Source organism: Gavialis gangeticus, unplaced genomic scaffold (genome assembly GCF_001723915.1).
Source record: "Gavialis gangeticus isolate Ggan-Ray unplaced genomic scaffold, GavGan_comp1, whole genome shotgun sequence".
Taxonomy (NCBI): domain Eukaryota; kingdom Metazoa; phylum Chordata; order Crocodylia; family Gavialidae; genus Gavialis; species Gavialis gangeticus.
Window position 1 is genome coordinate 186,785 of NW_017728980.1, and position 13,815 is coordinate 200,599.

Here is a 13,815-nt window from a genome sequence, read left to right on the forward strand (position 1 = left end):
TTAGTCCAGTGTCAGCAGTTCTTGCCATTTTTAGATTTGCTTTTCTTAGGCTGTGCCCATGTTGTAGTCTGGTGTGATCACAGCATATGCTGATGTAGCTGAGCTGGCTTTGATCAAGAACAATGAAAAATGGCAGCACAGACTTCAGCATGGATTAGCCCCTGGAGGGTGTCCCTGTGGTCCCAGGCAGGCTTTTCCATCCCCAGCTGAAGTCCTGCCACTATTTCTACTGCTACTGGTAGTAGTGGTAGTGGTCCTGGTAGCAGTCCTGCTGCTATCCAGTGAACTAGAGAGCAGCTAGCTCAGCTATGCCTGCACATTTCTCTCAGCAGATGTAGCTAAGAGCGCAAAAGTGGCAGCTTCTGGAATTAGGTTTAAGGAAGAATATCAGCTTTCAATTTTGAAAGTTCCTTGTCTTTACAGTTACCAAGAAAAGCTTAAATGTAACACAAGTGCCCTGTAAAGACTCAGAAAGCAAAGAGAAAGGTTCCAGGATGAGGTGATCTTTGGGAGACCCAGCCCATGGGTTGACCCCTCAGGGTTGGTACCAGGACAAGTCCCATGACACCTTTGACTTCTGGAAAACATGAGCTTGTCTTGAAAGGGAATCCAAGAGGGATGGTTGTGAAGGGAATCTGAACTTGACCTTCAGCAGCATTAGCACAGCTGCAAACAGCTCAGAGTTCAGTGACTTCATCACAACCAGGTGATGAACTTAAAAGTTCAATGATTTTATTTGAACCTGCCTTTGAAATATTATAGGTATTTGCCTTAGTATCTGATATGGTTTTCACTAGCTCCAGATGAGCTGGTGCAAAACCACCTTTTTTTGGTTTTGATGTCACTAAATGCCTGCCAAAAACTGCCCTGGGCACCTACACACCTTGCTGCTGCTGCTGAGTCTGGTGTCCTGCTATCGGATCTGGTGCCCAGAATCAGAGAGAGTCCTAGAAAGCTTCTCATTGGAGACCTGATTTTAGTTCCCTGCTATACCCTGAGCCGTTGTTGGACCCTGGGTGCTTCATTTCTTTGTGCCTCAGTTCCCCATCTGCAATCCTGGAATAATAGCTCTGCCTCCTTACTCGGGGTTCTATAAGGATAAAGACAGTAAGGCTTGTAAGATGCTCAGTTACTATGGTAATAGGGGTCATGTAAGTACCTAAGAGAGATTAGTGACATGCTCACAGCTTCACGATTCCCATGGCTGGTTATTAAACTAGTCTCCTGCAAGCTGGGTTTTGGGTTTATTTTTAAAAGTTGTTGTTTGTGCAGGTCTCCACCCACAGCATCAAGTGTTAGAAACAGGCTGCTTGTAAATCAGAGGGATACAAAATAAAATTGGTTTGCAGCTCTTAAACACAGGCCCCAAGTCCTAGCTTCCTGGATTTTGCTTGCTGCTTTCCAGAAAACAGACTTTTGCTTTTTTTCTTGTTCTGGTTGATGTGCATTTTTGTGTGTGTGTGTGTACACATATGCACACTTTGCACAGGACAACTCCAATACAGCTTCTGACAATGGAGGTTTCATGGATACAGCTGGGACACAGGGAGTCAGTGCTTGACCCTAGAGAGCCACAACCTAAGGGATCAAAAACAGATGGTCCAAACTAGCCATGACTCAGGAGATCAGGTGCGGGCCATCAGGAGGCCAGGGTCTGTAAAGGACCAAAATGCAGCCAGTTGCCCTGGGTACAACCACAACTAGTATCACAATGAAGAGGGTGTGATTGGGGCAGCAGCCATAAGTACCACCTTTGTATGGGGCTACAAAAATAGCCGCAGCTGATCGTGCCACTGTCATCAGCACTGTGGCAGCCAATTCTGCCCCAGGCATCACACACTTGCTCCAGGCACAGAGCTGTCCAGATGTACCTCTGGCCATGAGCCAGGGGGATCCGGAGCAGAGGGATCCAGACCAGTCACTTTCTGGAGGAGCTAGAGCAGGCAGCCACAGCTGTAAGGAACAGGATGTGGGCCATCACCAAACTAAAGTCACAGGCCAGGAAGTGGCTGGCAGAAGATAGGGGTCTGGACTGAAGTTAGGAACAAGATGGTTGGGGGTCTGGTCTGGGCTGGAGTCTGTAACTAGGATCCAACAGGCAGAAACCAGGAAGCGGGACCCAGGGAACTAGCAACAACTAGTCAGGAACCAGAAATAAGGATTTGGAAGCCCAGGGCTAGACAGAGGCACCTGTCCTGTTGACTAGTCTTCTGGGCACTGAAAGAGTGGAGGGAACCATGCAAATTCTGGTAACTGAGGCCAGCTGGAAGTAGGCTGCTGGCAGCCTGGCCTCCGCAGGTAACTGGAGTCAGCTGGGGGCAATTTAGCTTATCTGCTGCCCTGACTTCTAACAGGAGGCCCTACAGACACTTGCATAGTCTGTCCCACACTGTGAGAGCCTCAGGTTAAAAATGCCATTGCACTGTGAAGTACCAGGTGCCAGTTCTATGTCATGATGTATTGCAGATGTATATGCCATGCCCCTCATTGTACCCCTGGTACCTCAGAGAACTTGGGGTTTTGGTGTATCTCAATGGGGTCTTGTGTTTGGTGCTACCCTTTGTTCATAGCAGGAATAAGCATTGGGCCCTAGCATGCTGATTCTCTCTCTCTCTCTCTCTCTCTCTCTCTCTTCAGGTCTCTCATCAGCACTGCTGGAAATGCACGTAGGAAATGTCTCTGTCTCTTCAGTTCAAGGACAGCAGGTGGTGCTGCCAGTCTGGTATAAGAGCAGCTCTCAGAAGAAACCCTATATCTTATGGGTCTTCGAAAGACCTGGAGCCAGTCGATTGCAGGTAAATGTCTTGCATGCAAAGAGGAAAGTGGGAACCTAGCAAAAGAGAGCCTAGGGCCCTCAGTGATCTTAGCAGTGAGGCCAACAGCAAAGGGAAATGCTTAAGTGATGACAGTAGGCTGTGAGTGGGTGCTGGTAACTAGCAGCAGAGTTTTAAAAAGAGCCTGAGCTGCCACTTCCAGCACATCGATTCTTTGTCCTCCTGTCAGGTTCTGGAGAGCCGCTAGCTGAGGGAACAGCTGACTGCAGCTCATACCTCACCAGCTTTGGGAAGCCTGAGGGTAGTCACAAGGGCAAATGTGATGCAGCAAATGGGTCTTCTGTGGGCACCCTTGGATGTTGTCAGGGTAAAACTCACTGAAAATACAGCTGGGTGTCTTCTTCAGTGCATACAAGATCATAGGGAAGGTAGGCATTGGCCTAGAAAGCTACTGACACATATCAGTAGACATGCCTACTGCAGAGAGCTGCCTTCTCATCTTGGCTCTCTCACTTCAGACTAGTCATTCAGCCTCCCAGCCTCTCCATAGTGTTGAGTTGCCTTCTTATCTCTCAAGGTACCCACTAAAATGTTTGAGTGCCATTAAAGGCTAGTGAGCAGTAAAAGTTGGATTAAAACTTGGGGTCTCCTGCCTTCTTGCCGTGGACTTAATTCTATGACTATGCAGTACAAGATCTGGAGGTGCTATCTTCTACCAGTTGGAAACCTTCTCAGAATTTTCAGGCTAAAATAAGGGCATCTGCTCATGACTCAGAGAGGACATTAGGACAGTCTATAAAAAACAAGGCTAAACCACCTGTCCATAAAGTCTGTAAAATAAATAAATAAATAATAAAAATAAAATAAAAATGGAGCCCTCCATTAAAAAAAAAATCTAAGCAACTGGGAGCTTGTTTGAAGGTTTCTAATGAGAAATAAGGTGGAGGCACAGTGTTGAAGGACAGGCAGAGCAGCTCCTCGTAGTATCTGAGTGGGAGCTCAGTACTCTGCACAGAGCATTCTCTCAGGGCTTTGTAACCCACAGGAGCCTCTGTAGCTCCCTTGCCACCACCCCAGCCATGTGCTGCTGCTGTTGCATCCCATCACTTGCCTGTAACACTGTTGGGTCACAAGTAAGCAGACAGTAGTCCTTCTTTGGGGGTCTGGGATGCGGGGGCTGGAGGGAGGTACAGCTGGGCGGTGGGCTAGGAAGCAGCATGATGCAGGGTGTGGTTGGGTGTGAAAGGGTGTGTGGGTGATTAGGGGGACCTGGTCCCTGCATTTAGGAAAGCATGATGTAAAAACTATTGCTGCAGTCAAGCAGAGTTGCTAATCCAAGACTTTTTAAAAACCCTCATAATCTGCAAGTTTTTGACTGACAATCCAACTTTTTTACTATGGTTGATGTTAAACCCCTAAATTTGAATCTGGCCTTTGCCCAGGGCCTGCCTTAAGTGTTACATTTTTATTATGCAAAACATGTCACAAAAATGTGGTCGTCGGTAAAACATTTGCAGATTGTCAGTAAGAAAATTGCCTTGGGTTGGCATCCCTTCCCTCAGGAGTCCTAAAAACAGAGTCCATCACTCTCCAAAATGCCTTGTGTTCATTGTAACACATGTGTGTCTCCATCCATTGGCTAAACCACTCTAGTTAGGAGTCCAGGAAGACTAAATCCCTCCTTCCAGATGGAAGGGGAGGGGAACTGTGGAGATTTGCAACTGCTGGAAGCTCAGTGTTGCACAAATGAATGTAGACAGAGCCAGTCTGTTATTAGATGAGCTCATATATCTATCTACTCATTTTCAGTTAGCGTATAAGGATACCCCCCATACACAGCGAAACTTTATCAGGGTTTTTCAGTAGGGCATGATATTTAACAAGCTAACCAAACTACTGACAATGGCAATGGCTCGTTATATTATGAGGAAAAGCCAGAAGGCAGATTCTCCCAGTCAGAGACAGGGCAGGAGGGGACTTGCCAGGTCAAGGAGAAGAAGAAGAAGAGTAGTGAAGAGTTCTAGTGAGGGAGAGAGACAGCTAGAATAGGCAAAAGGGTGCGCTAGGCTGGAAGATCACAGGGGTCAGTGATGCTTCCTCCCAATGCTGTAAAAAGCCTTGGTTTTTTTCTAAAAACCTCACTTCATGGGTGAGTCTCCTTTCAAAGCACTTCCCTCCACATGTCACTTGTAGCTGACTTGAGGGAAAGTGGACCCTGGACACTAGACTCCATTGGTATATCTTGCAGTCACAGCATGGTTGCAGCTTGGGTGCTGACAGCTGTGAAGCCTCAGCTGCAGGGGCCTCAACATGGTTTGTACAAGCCAGTTCAGGCCCTGGGGACACATACCGCCACAGCTTCACTGCTATCAGTCTCCCAGCCAACAAGGTTAAAGCTAGGACGAGTACATCTATGTAGGTGTCTATGCTGCAGTCACTGACTGGAGATAATACAGAAGGTTCCTGTGAACAGTCACTGAACTGCACACCACCTGCCCACACAGCCCTCCCCTGATTTGTATTATCAAGTTTATTCTACCGCAGTTCTTCAACAATTTAAATCTGAGGATTTGTGGTGGATATTCACAAGCTGAAGATAAGCTAGGCCATGCACAGGCAGCCTTTATGAAAGCTCCCCCAGCTCTTGATGGCTTGATATTCGTGGGTCTGCAGTTCTTTTAACGTTGTTCTCTGTGCAATAAGAAAAGATTTCTGACTAGGGGCAAGGGAAGGACTCTGTCTGCACCTGGTAAGGAGGCAAATGGCAATGCCGATATTGCTCCGTATACCCAACTTCAGAAATGTCCCAGGTGTAATGAGTGCTGAGACTGCAGAGAATCTGGGCAATAGTTTGGAGAGATGAAAACAACCCCATTCATCTCAGGAAAGAGTAACTGACCTGCTGGGTGTGAACTGAAATGTTATCCATGTTTCCATTCTAATGTAGATGTGCATTTTTGAGCATGCAATAATAACTCCTTTCCTCTGAAGGCTGCAAGACTCGTAGGTAATTGTACTTTCTTCTCCCCTTTCAGATATTGACATACATTAATGGAATTATAAAAGTGGAGGAGACATCCCTGAAGCACCGGATTGGTTTTGTGCACCCCGTGCCGCACTCTAATGTTTCCATTTTTATCAACAATACCCAGGAGGTAGATTCTGGCCAATACGCATGCACAGTCAATGTGGAGGATGATAGCGCCATCGATGGGAAAAATATTGGACTCATCAACCTTACAGTTTTGGGTAAATCTATCCTTGATCCACTCTAGCAAGAAGCCCAGTGCCCTGCTCATGCTGCTGAAGGGGGGAACTTTCTTCCCTACCTAATATGTGAAAAGAGTAGAGCATACCTTTTCTGAACTTGGCTTTCTCTCTAGGAATCAGCCCCTCCCCATTGCCCTTCCCTCTACACTGAGTCTGGCAACTTCCAGCAATGGTTCAATGGAGAAAGGCCTTGCTTTGTCTCTGCCTCTTTGGCACAGCTCCTCTGTTGGTCTCTAGGCACAGCCAGGTTGGTGATGCTGCTGAGGCTACCTCCTTCTTAGTGCATCCCTGGGACATCACTTGCTCTCCCCTGTTTCCAGTCCCAGTGTGCTGCTTCATGGCTTGAGGTGCTAATGTGACCCCAAAATGGACTTGCAGAGCACCAGCTTCAATGTTCTTCATGGAGAGAGAGGGAAAGCTGAAAAATGTGGCTGTAACAAACTTGTATTTATGGTCCAGGCATAATCCAAAACTAGAGTAGAGCAGGATTGGATAGGGTCTCCCCTTTGGTATCACAACCACACTGTGATGCCCAGTACAATAATGCATAAAGTGATGGCAAAGGGTTAACATAAATGGGCTTTGAGGTTTATACACAGCCCTGTGTTTAATAGGTTTGCTATTGTACTAGAAAGGGAAGTGAGCAATGAGGTGGTAAACTCTGCAAAGGATGCAAAGTTACTTAGTTACTTAGAGGATTGTGAGGGACACCAGAGAGACTAGCTAAGTTGAGTGAATGGGCTGCGCATACGTGGTTTGCTTTCCATACAGGCAACTAATGCATGCTGAGGAGAGAAAATGTCAGTTTTTTGTGCACTTTACAAAGTTGTAACGTACCTGCATCAACTCAGGAAAGAGCTGGAGTGTGTCTGACTACTACCCACTGAAACCTCTGCTCAATTCACAGCTGTGCTTAAAAAGGGAAAAAGGAAAACAGATAAGGTATTAGGATTCAAGCTGGTCCAAGCCCAGACTTCCCTACTTCAGAGGATTTTGTTTTTAAAGTTGTGTGTGAATTGTGGTCCAAGTCAAACTGAAATGCAAACTTTTTGAATTTTCCAGCTAACTAGAAGCTCCTGGGATCCTAGGGCTGCTTGATGGAACTGGTATATTCCAGTACTGATATCACTTTCACTGAGCAGCTCCAGGGGTCATTGGCATGACTGGGCCCCTCTGTCCTAGGGCCCCACAGCTCCTGGGCACTAGCCTCCAGCAGTGTCCTTCAGAACCTGGCCTTGCATTTGGTGAGGTACCTGGACCTGGCTCACTGGGAATGAAATGCTTCAGGCTCAGGAAATCAGCATGTCCCAATGAACCTTTGATTTGGAAGAGTCTGACTATCTGCAGTTAAGTCATAGAAAGTGAACAGTGAATAACAGGAAAGGAGATAATATAATTATATGAATTTGTGGTATAACCTCCTCTGGCCCTTGTATGCTGTACTGGAACCTGTCTCAAAAACGGTATTGCAGAACTGTGAGAGCTCTGAGGGGTGTGAGATGAATAATTGAGAACATGGGAAACACTCAGATACAGAGAGAGAGACAGAGCAGATTGGAAGTGTTCCTATAGAAAGGGTACTGAGCGAGACACCAGCAAAAAGGGACCATTCAATGGAATTTAAGTTGCCAAATTCAAACCCCAGAAATGCCTTTTTACACAGTGTATGATGAGCTCTAGAACTCTTGCCATGAAGTCATTGAGAAGCGTTGAACAACAGCCAGTTAGAGGTCAGACGTTATGGACATAAAGAATATCCAGGGTTGCCACCAGGAATCACGCCTTTGTGGAAGGGCTATTGAGCCACCTGCCACCAGGCTCACCCATCTCTCTAACTGTTAGAGCCTAGTGTGAGACCTAGTGAGTAGGACTGATTGTACTGACTATCCCTCACCTGTTGCTGTAGGGGTCTGACACATTTCTGTGCAGCACCTGCTACTGCTGCTATCTGAAACCAGCCACCAACTGTAGTGAGATGGGGTATGATCTACCCTGGCTGTGCCTATGTTCCTCTGTGACAGCTGAGATTGTAGGACAGTCCAGGGGATTTGGAAGTAGATGCGTCATATCAGAGCAACTCAGTTATATCCTGGGGATAGGGTCTGAGACAGCTACAGAACTGTAGCAATCTTGTATGTCCAGAAATAAATATCTGAAAGCAAAGTTCAGCACGGATTCGTCCCTTGCTCCTGGCTTCATGAATAGCTGTCCAGAACAGGGTGCTGCTTCCTCCTTATCTGGTCTGATTAGATAAGAGCTTCGTTTCAGCACAGTAAACTTGGAGCATGGATCAAGGTCCATCCTGTATAGTATGATTATGTTGGTGCATTGAAGGCATTAACTATCTAGTGGACATTGCACATGAACATGGAGCCTGAATACTTTCACATATTGTTCCCAGTAATGGCTCAGGGCAGGTTTTCTTTGCAGCACCAGCAATGGAGAGCCAGGCTAGAACAGTCAGAGCACCAGGGTCCAGCATATGGGACAGTTCTGGCTTTATGATTTCAGCATGGATTTCTTGGATGTTGCCCATGGCCAGGAGATGGTGCTGTTTCTTTTTGCAAGTTGGTACTGGAAATTGTCCACTGACAGGCACTAATGCTGTCTTCTTGGCTCTCTACAGTTCCTCCATCTGCTCCGACATGCCAGATCAATGGGAGCCCCTACGTCGGGGGCAACATCACCATGAGCTGCAAGTCACCCTCCGGCAAACCTATCCCCAAGTACCGATGGGAGCGCACTGCGCCCACATCCCAGCACTTCATCGAGCCATTTCAGGGTAGGAACCCTGATGCCACTGCACATACTTTGAATTGGGTCAAGGGGGAGGATAGGCAGGAGCCCTAAGGCTCACCGCAGATGGATCTGAGCAGCTGGCCAGCATTGGAGAAAATGCAGGAGAATAGGAGAGTGGGTTAGGCTGGGGGAGGAGAGAGTGGGTTGAGGAGGCAGTGAGGGGTGAAGGATGGAACAATGCAGGTGAAAAAGAAAGGGGCTCGTGGGGGGGGCAGAGATTAAACGTATAGACTGGGGTCATTTAATCAGAGGTGTCAAGGGAAACCCATGAGATGGTGTCAGGGAGATGAGTGGGAGAAGAACCTGAGAGTCATCACTGTGCAATGGCCCAGATTACCTGTCAGTCCAGGTAAGAAATGCAGACAAGTGGGCACCTAAGGTGGAAATGTCAGGGAGAAGCTCCTCTCAGCCCCCACTGGAGAGGTTTGTTGAGTTGAAAGGAGAATCAGGAGCAAGGGGCCTTCAAAGCAGAAAGCAGGCATGACTGTGTCCCAGGTGCTGGCACAGTAGGGGGTGAGGATGGAGAAGAGACCCTTAGATTTGGTCTGGAGCAGGGCAGTGTCTGTAGTGAGGTGGATTTCAGTGAAGGGCAGAGGCCTGTGCAGAGCACCCAGCAGAGCACCCTGAGGCAGGGAGAAGACTGGGTAGAATGAGGCTTTTTCAGCACAGAGGGAACTAGCACATTCTTGAAGGGAGTGGGAAGAGGAGGTTATGGGATTGAGGCCTGGGTCACTGGGGAGGGAAGAATCTGAGTGAAGACTAGTGGTTGGAACACAGTTCTGGCTCGAATGGTGCCTCCCTGTGGGTCCATGGAACAGGGAATCATAGGCACATCAGAAACGGTGGGAGACGGGCTGTGAGACGGTTTCAGGTATCGAAGAGTTGGCAATTACAGCTCTGCTTGCCTGTCTGTTAAAGGAGATGCAGATATTGCCAAACTTGCAATGACTTCGTGAAATGTTTCAGTGTCACTGACTGCAGTTTTGGGTAAAAAGAAAAGTTTTGGCAGAACGACTTCCCCCAGATTTGTTCAAAGGAGTGTTACTGTTTTGCTGAGAGCACCACCTGTGTGGCTGAGTCATTGGATTGAGCCTTGGGAAACTAGGTTCAGTCCCCAGCTCTGTCACCAGTCCCCTGAGTTAACTCAGACAAGTCACTGGTTCTCTGTGTCCTGGCCACCTGTCTGCAAACTGGAGTAGCAACCGTTCCTTTCCCTACCCTCTTTAGATGGAAAGCCATCCAGGGCCGAGGTCACTGTACAAGACCATGAAGCTGTGCATGTACAGCATCTGGCACAATGCATTTCTGATGGGAGTTGAGGCTGCAACTGGGTGTATGCTAACAGTGAATGGGTACTTCAGAAGAAATAACTGTCAGAAGAATGAACCTAGTCTTTGAATTGTCTGCCTGAAGGAGGCAGATTGTTCACTTGCTAGCCTGGCATGTGTTAATGTTCCCTGCTAGGGGACTGACACTCCCCTTGCACCTCTTGATTAGTTAGATACAGTTACTCATTCCTTGGTGTTCATTTGCATGATGCCTGCTAGCTCCCTCTGACTGTCATGTTTAATTAAGTATTTTATGAATGTTTTATGAAGGGAAAAAGTAAGGAAATGTGAAAGGGAAGCTTCTCCGAAGAACACGCCTTCCACCACATGACGCACAGGCACACATCTCACCGCCTGGCAGGCTGTTATGTAAACTCACCCTGTGCATTTTCTGTGTGCAGTGCCTTTGTCAACTCCTTTGGATTCCTCTCATCCAGGTTCCTTGTCTGGTCTGAAACAGACTAGAATCAGTGAAGGAATGAAGGTGGAAGCTCACATCTCCACCTGCTGCTGCTAAGATTTGGGGCATTTAGCTTAATTTAGAAATTATCTTTGCATTCTCATGGCAATGTTTAAGCATGCCAGGAATGTGAGTCTGGCTCAAGTTTTTTTTTTTGCCCAAAGGTTTGAAAGAATTTCTGTAATCCTTATGCTTCCTAACACCCAGGGGAAGAAGGGGAAAGTATCATTCCCCTTTTTGGAAGGGATTAGCAGGTCTCTGGGAACTGTCCTCATCTGATCGTCAGTGAGAACAAAACCCAGGAGACCTGGCTCCTATGGAGTAACCATTTTGGCTGGTGGCAGACCTTTGGGATGGGTGTGTCAGTCCAGATGGCTGCAGAAGTACTCTGATGTTTTGCAGTTGTCTCTGATTGTTAAAATATATAAATTCCTTTATGTGATCCCCTTCTTGTAGTCCCCTTGCATAGAACCACAATAGTCCCTTAGCATTATAATCCTCTTAACTGAGTTTATTTTTACTAGGATCTAAGTTTACAATCTTGGCATGATGGCTGTTTCCAAGTCTTTCTGTTCCTTACTGGCTTCCTAACTTGTAGCATGTTAGATTCAGAAGGGACTTATTCTTTAGACAGAGTTGCATCTTTTGGCACTCAGGCTTCCTGCTGGGAACTGCTCTCACCAGTAAATTCCACTTGTTAACACAATTTGAGCTGCGCAGGGCTTCTTCTAGAACTTGCATGCATGGCTCATCTGCCTTTCTGTCTACAAAAAATAGTGAAGAGCCAGGTGGATGCACAGCAAACATGAAATACTGATGGGGCATTGCATATGCCACTATTGCCTGGTACAAACCCTGAGGTCACAGAGAACAATCATGTGGTGTCAACTCATCCTTACTGTAATTCCATTCAGGTTGATGGAATTGTACCTAGGGTGGATTGCCTACCCGGGCTGGTCACTCCAAGTCTCACTAAAATGTTTCTTATATTAGCAGCCCCTTGGGATAAGAATAGCTGGACTACTTAATTGGCTCCCACAGTCTTGCCAGGGCTGAGTAGATGCATAACCTTTGTGGAGTAATTGCCCTCCCCCCAGTCTGTCTCTGTTGTAAGGCAGCAGCCCAACCCCCCTTCTTGTGTTGCCATTGTGCCTACATGACTAGCTGGGCTGCGGACATTCCAAAGGGAGGGGGGCCCTGCTCCTCTAGTGCCTCAGGTTCCTGCCAATGCAAGTCATGTGACTGGTCATCTCACCTGGTCAGGCTGATGTCATTTGGAAGCGCTGGTCAGCAGCCAATGGGTCTGCTTCTGGTGGGAACTTGGTGATGAGGATATAACCAGTGTATAAGAGCCCCTCCATGAGGTAGCAGGGCAGACACATTTTGGGACACCGCGAACAAGCCATGCAGCCTCCAGAGAAAGAGCTTGGTCAGGCTCTGGATGCATATGTGAGTAACTTACTTGGATTTTAGCTAGTAGGTTAGGATGAAGTGATCTAAAAGTGTATTAAAAGGCTACCGAGCTGCTTCTGTTTGCTCAGACCCTTTCTTTTGTTACTTCTCTGACCTATATCCTTCCCCATGTCTACCCTCTCCAGTCAATAAAGCTGTCCATTACAGCAAGCCTTGCTGTATGTGCTTAAGAGGGATGAGGCAAGCCTTTTCAACTCCCTTTGGCTCAGCTGGCTAAGGGAGGCTATTTGTGAATGCTTCAGGTTAAGAGAAGCACCCCAAAGTACCATGGTGGGTTAAGCAACCCCAAGGTCTACAGGGTCCATGTACCTAACAAAGACCAGACTTTGGTGGCAGGGTGGTGGCACAGTTACCCCAGGCTTGTGGGTGTGCTGCAGGAAGGGGGTTGGCTGGACACAGGCGCCCCAGGAGAGACACCCAAAGCAGCGTTATGGTCGGGCACAGTGAGGTGGGTGGCTCAGTGTAGTAGCACCCCCTACTGGCCTGCCACAGTCACCCAGAAAGCTTATTCTACTTCTCCCCAGTGTTTTCTGGTCATGTCCCACTATTTCCAGTCAGCCACGGCACTGTGAGTATTGTTTTATTAGAGTAGTACCCAGGGGCCCCTTTCAGGATTGGGGCCTTGCAGCTCTAAATGCTGCACAGAGCTAGACATAGTTTTTGGTTCTTACATTGAACTTGTAGGGGGAATGAGAATGTTAGTGTGTGTGTGTGTGTGTGTGTGTGTGCGCGCGCACGCGCGCGCGTGCGTGCATATGCATGCTGCAGTGGGGGATGCTGTACAGTCCGTAACTGCAATCAGTTGAGTCATCAGGCAGTGACACGGATATCTCCCAGAACACTGTCTCGCACCCACGCCTTGCCTGTAATGATTATCCAGTTGGGTTTTATTTGATCCTCTTTCCCTACCCCAGCTCCTTCCACTTTTTCTTCTTTGAAATACATCAGTTACTATGGAAACTGTAACAGTAAGTGTAGCTTAGCAACACTCATGAGTGTGGTACAGAGCTAAGCAAGCAAAAGGAGTGTCGTGTAGCAAGCACAGCCTTTGTACAGGCTTAGTCGCTGGTAGCCATTCCTTTACTAAGCCAAAAAGCTCATGGCCTATCCTCTCCATATCACTAGGCATGAAGGCCTCTGACTCTCTAGGCTGCTGAATAGGCACAACCTCACTCGGAGCACTGAGGTCGCTAGAGCCTTCTTACTAAAAGTCCCTTGATCTGCACAGCTGGAGGCTGCTGGAGGCATTGCTGGCAGAGGGAAGTGAGAGCCAGCATACCTGGCTGGAGTCTGAGTTAACCCAGGTGCCAAGGCTACCTGGCTAGTGCAGGTTTCTGCTTTAGACCCATCTTAAAATTCAGAGAAACCCCTCTCAGGTCTCCACATGTGTACAATGAACTGCAACAAGGAGCAAGAGTGAAGGGGTCAACACTGAAGGGAGTGAGTGAACAGGGAAGTTTGTAAGGAAGGGGAGGAAGAGACGCCAGACACCAGACACTACATCCTCCTCCTGGAAGGTAAGTGAGCCAGAGCTACCTTTTGTGTTTGGTTTGTTCAGTGTTTGGGCCTTGTTGCATGGTAAATGTAAGCAGCTTCTGGAGCTCTTGAAATTAACCCCTGGATTGGCTTTACATTTAACACCTTTAAGTGGTTTAAAGCAGTGGTTCTCAACCTTCTTTGTACTGGAACCCATTTGCCATCGGCTTATCCC

The 13,815-nt window shown here is 47.5% G+C and overlaps 1 protein-coding gene across 1 annotated transcript in view; it reads left to right on the forward strand.

Annotated features, from left to right (window-relative positions):
• Positions 1–2,579: 2,579 nt before the first annotated feature.
• Positions 2,580–13,815, forward strand: part of ESAM (endothelial cell adhesion molecule) — a 32,455-nt gene continuing 21,219 nt past the window's right edge. The window contains exons 1-3 of the mRNA XM_019508782.1: positions 2,580–2,795; positions 5,810–6,023; positions 8,671–8,826. Coding sequence (XP_019364327.1) covers positions 2,595–2,795; positions 5,810–6,023; positions 8,671–8,826 — 571 coding nt within the window. The 5' untranslated portion in view covers positions 2,580–2,594. The remainder of the gene's footprint in view (positions 2,796–5,809; positions 6,024–8,670; positions 8,827–13,815) is intronic.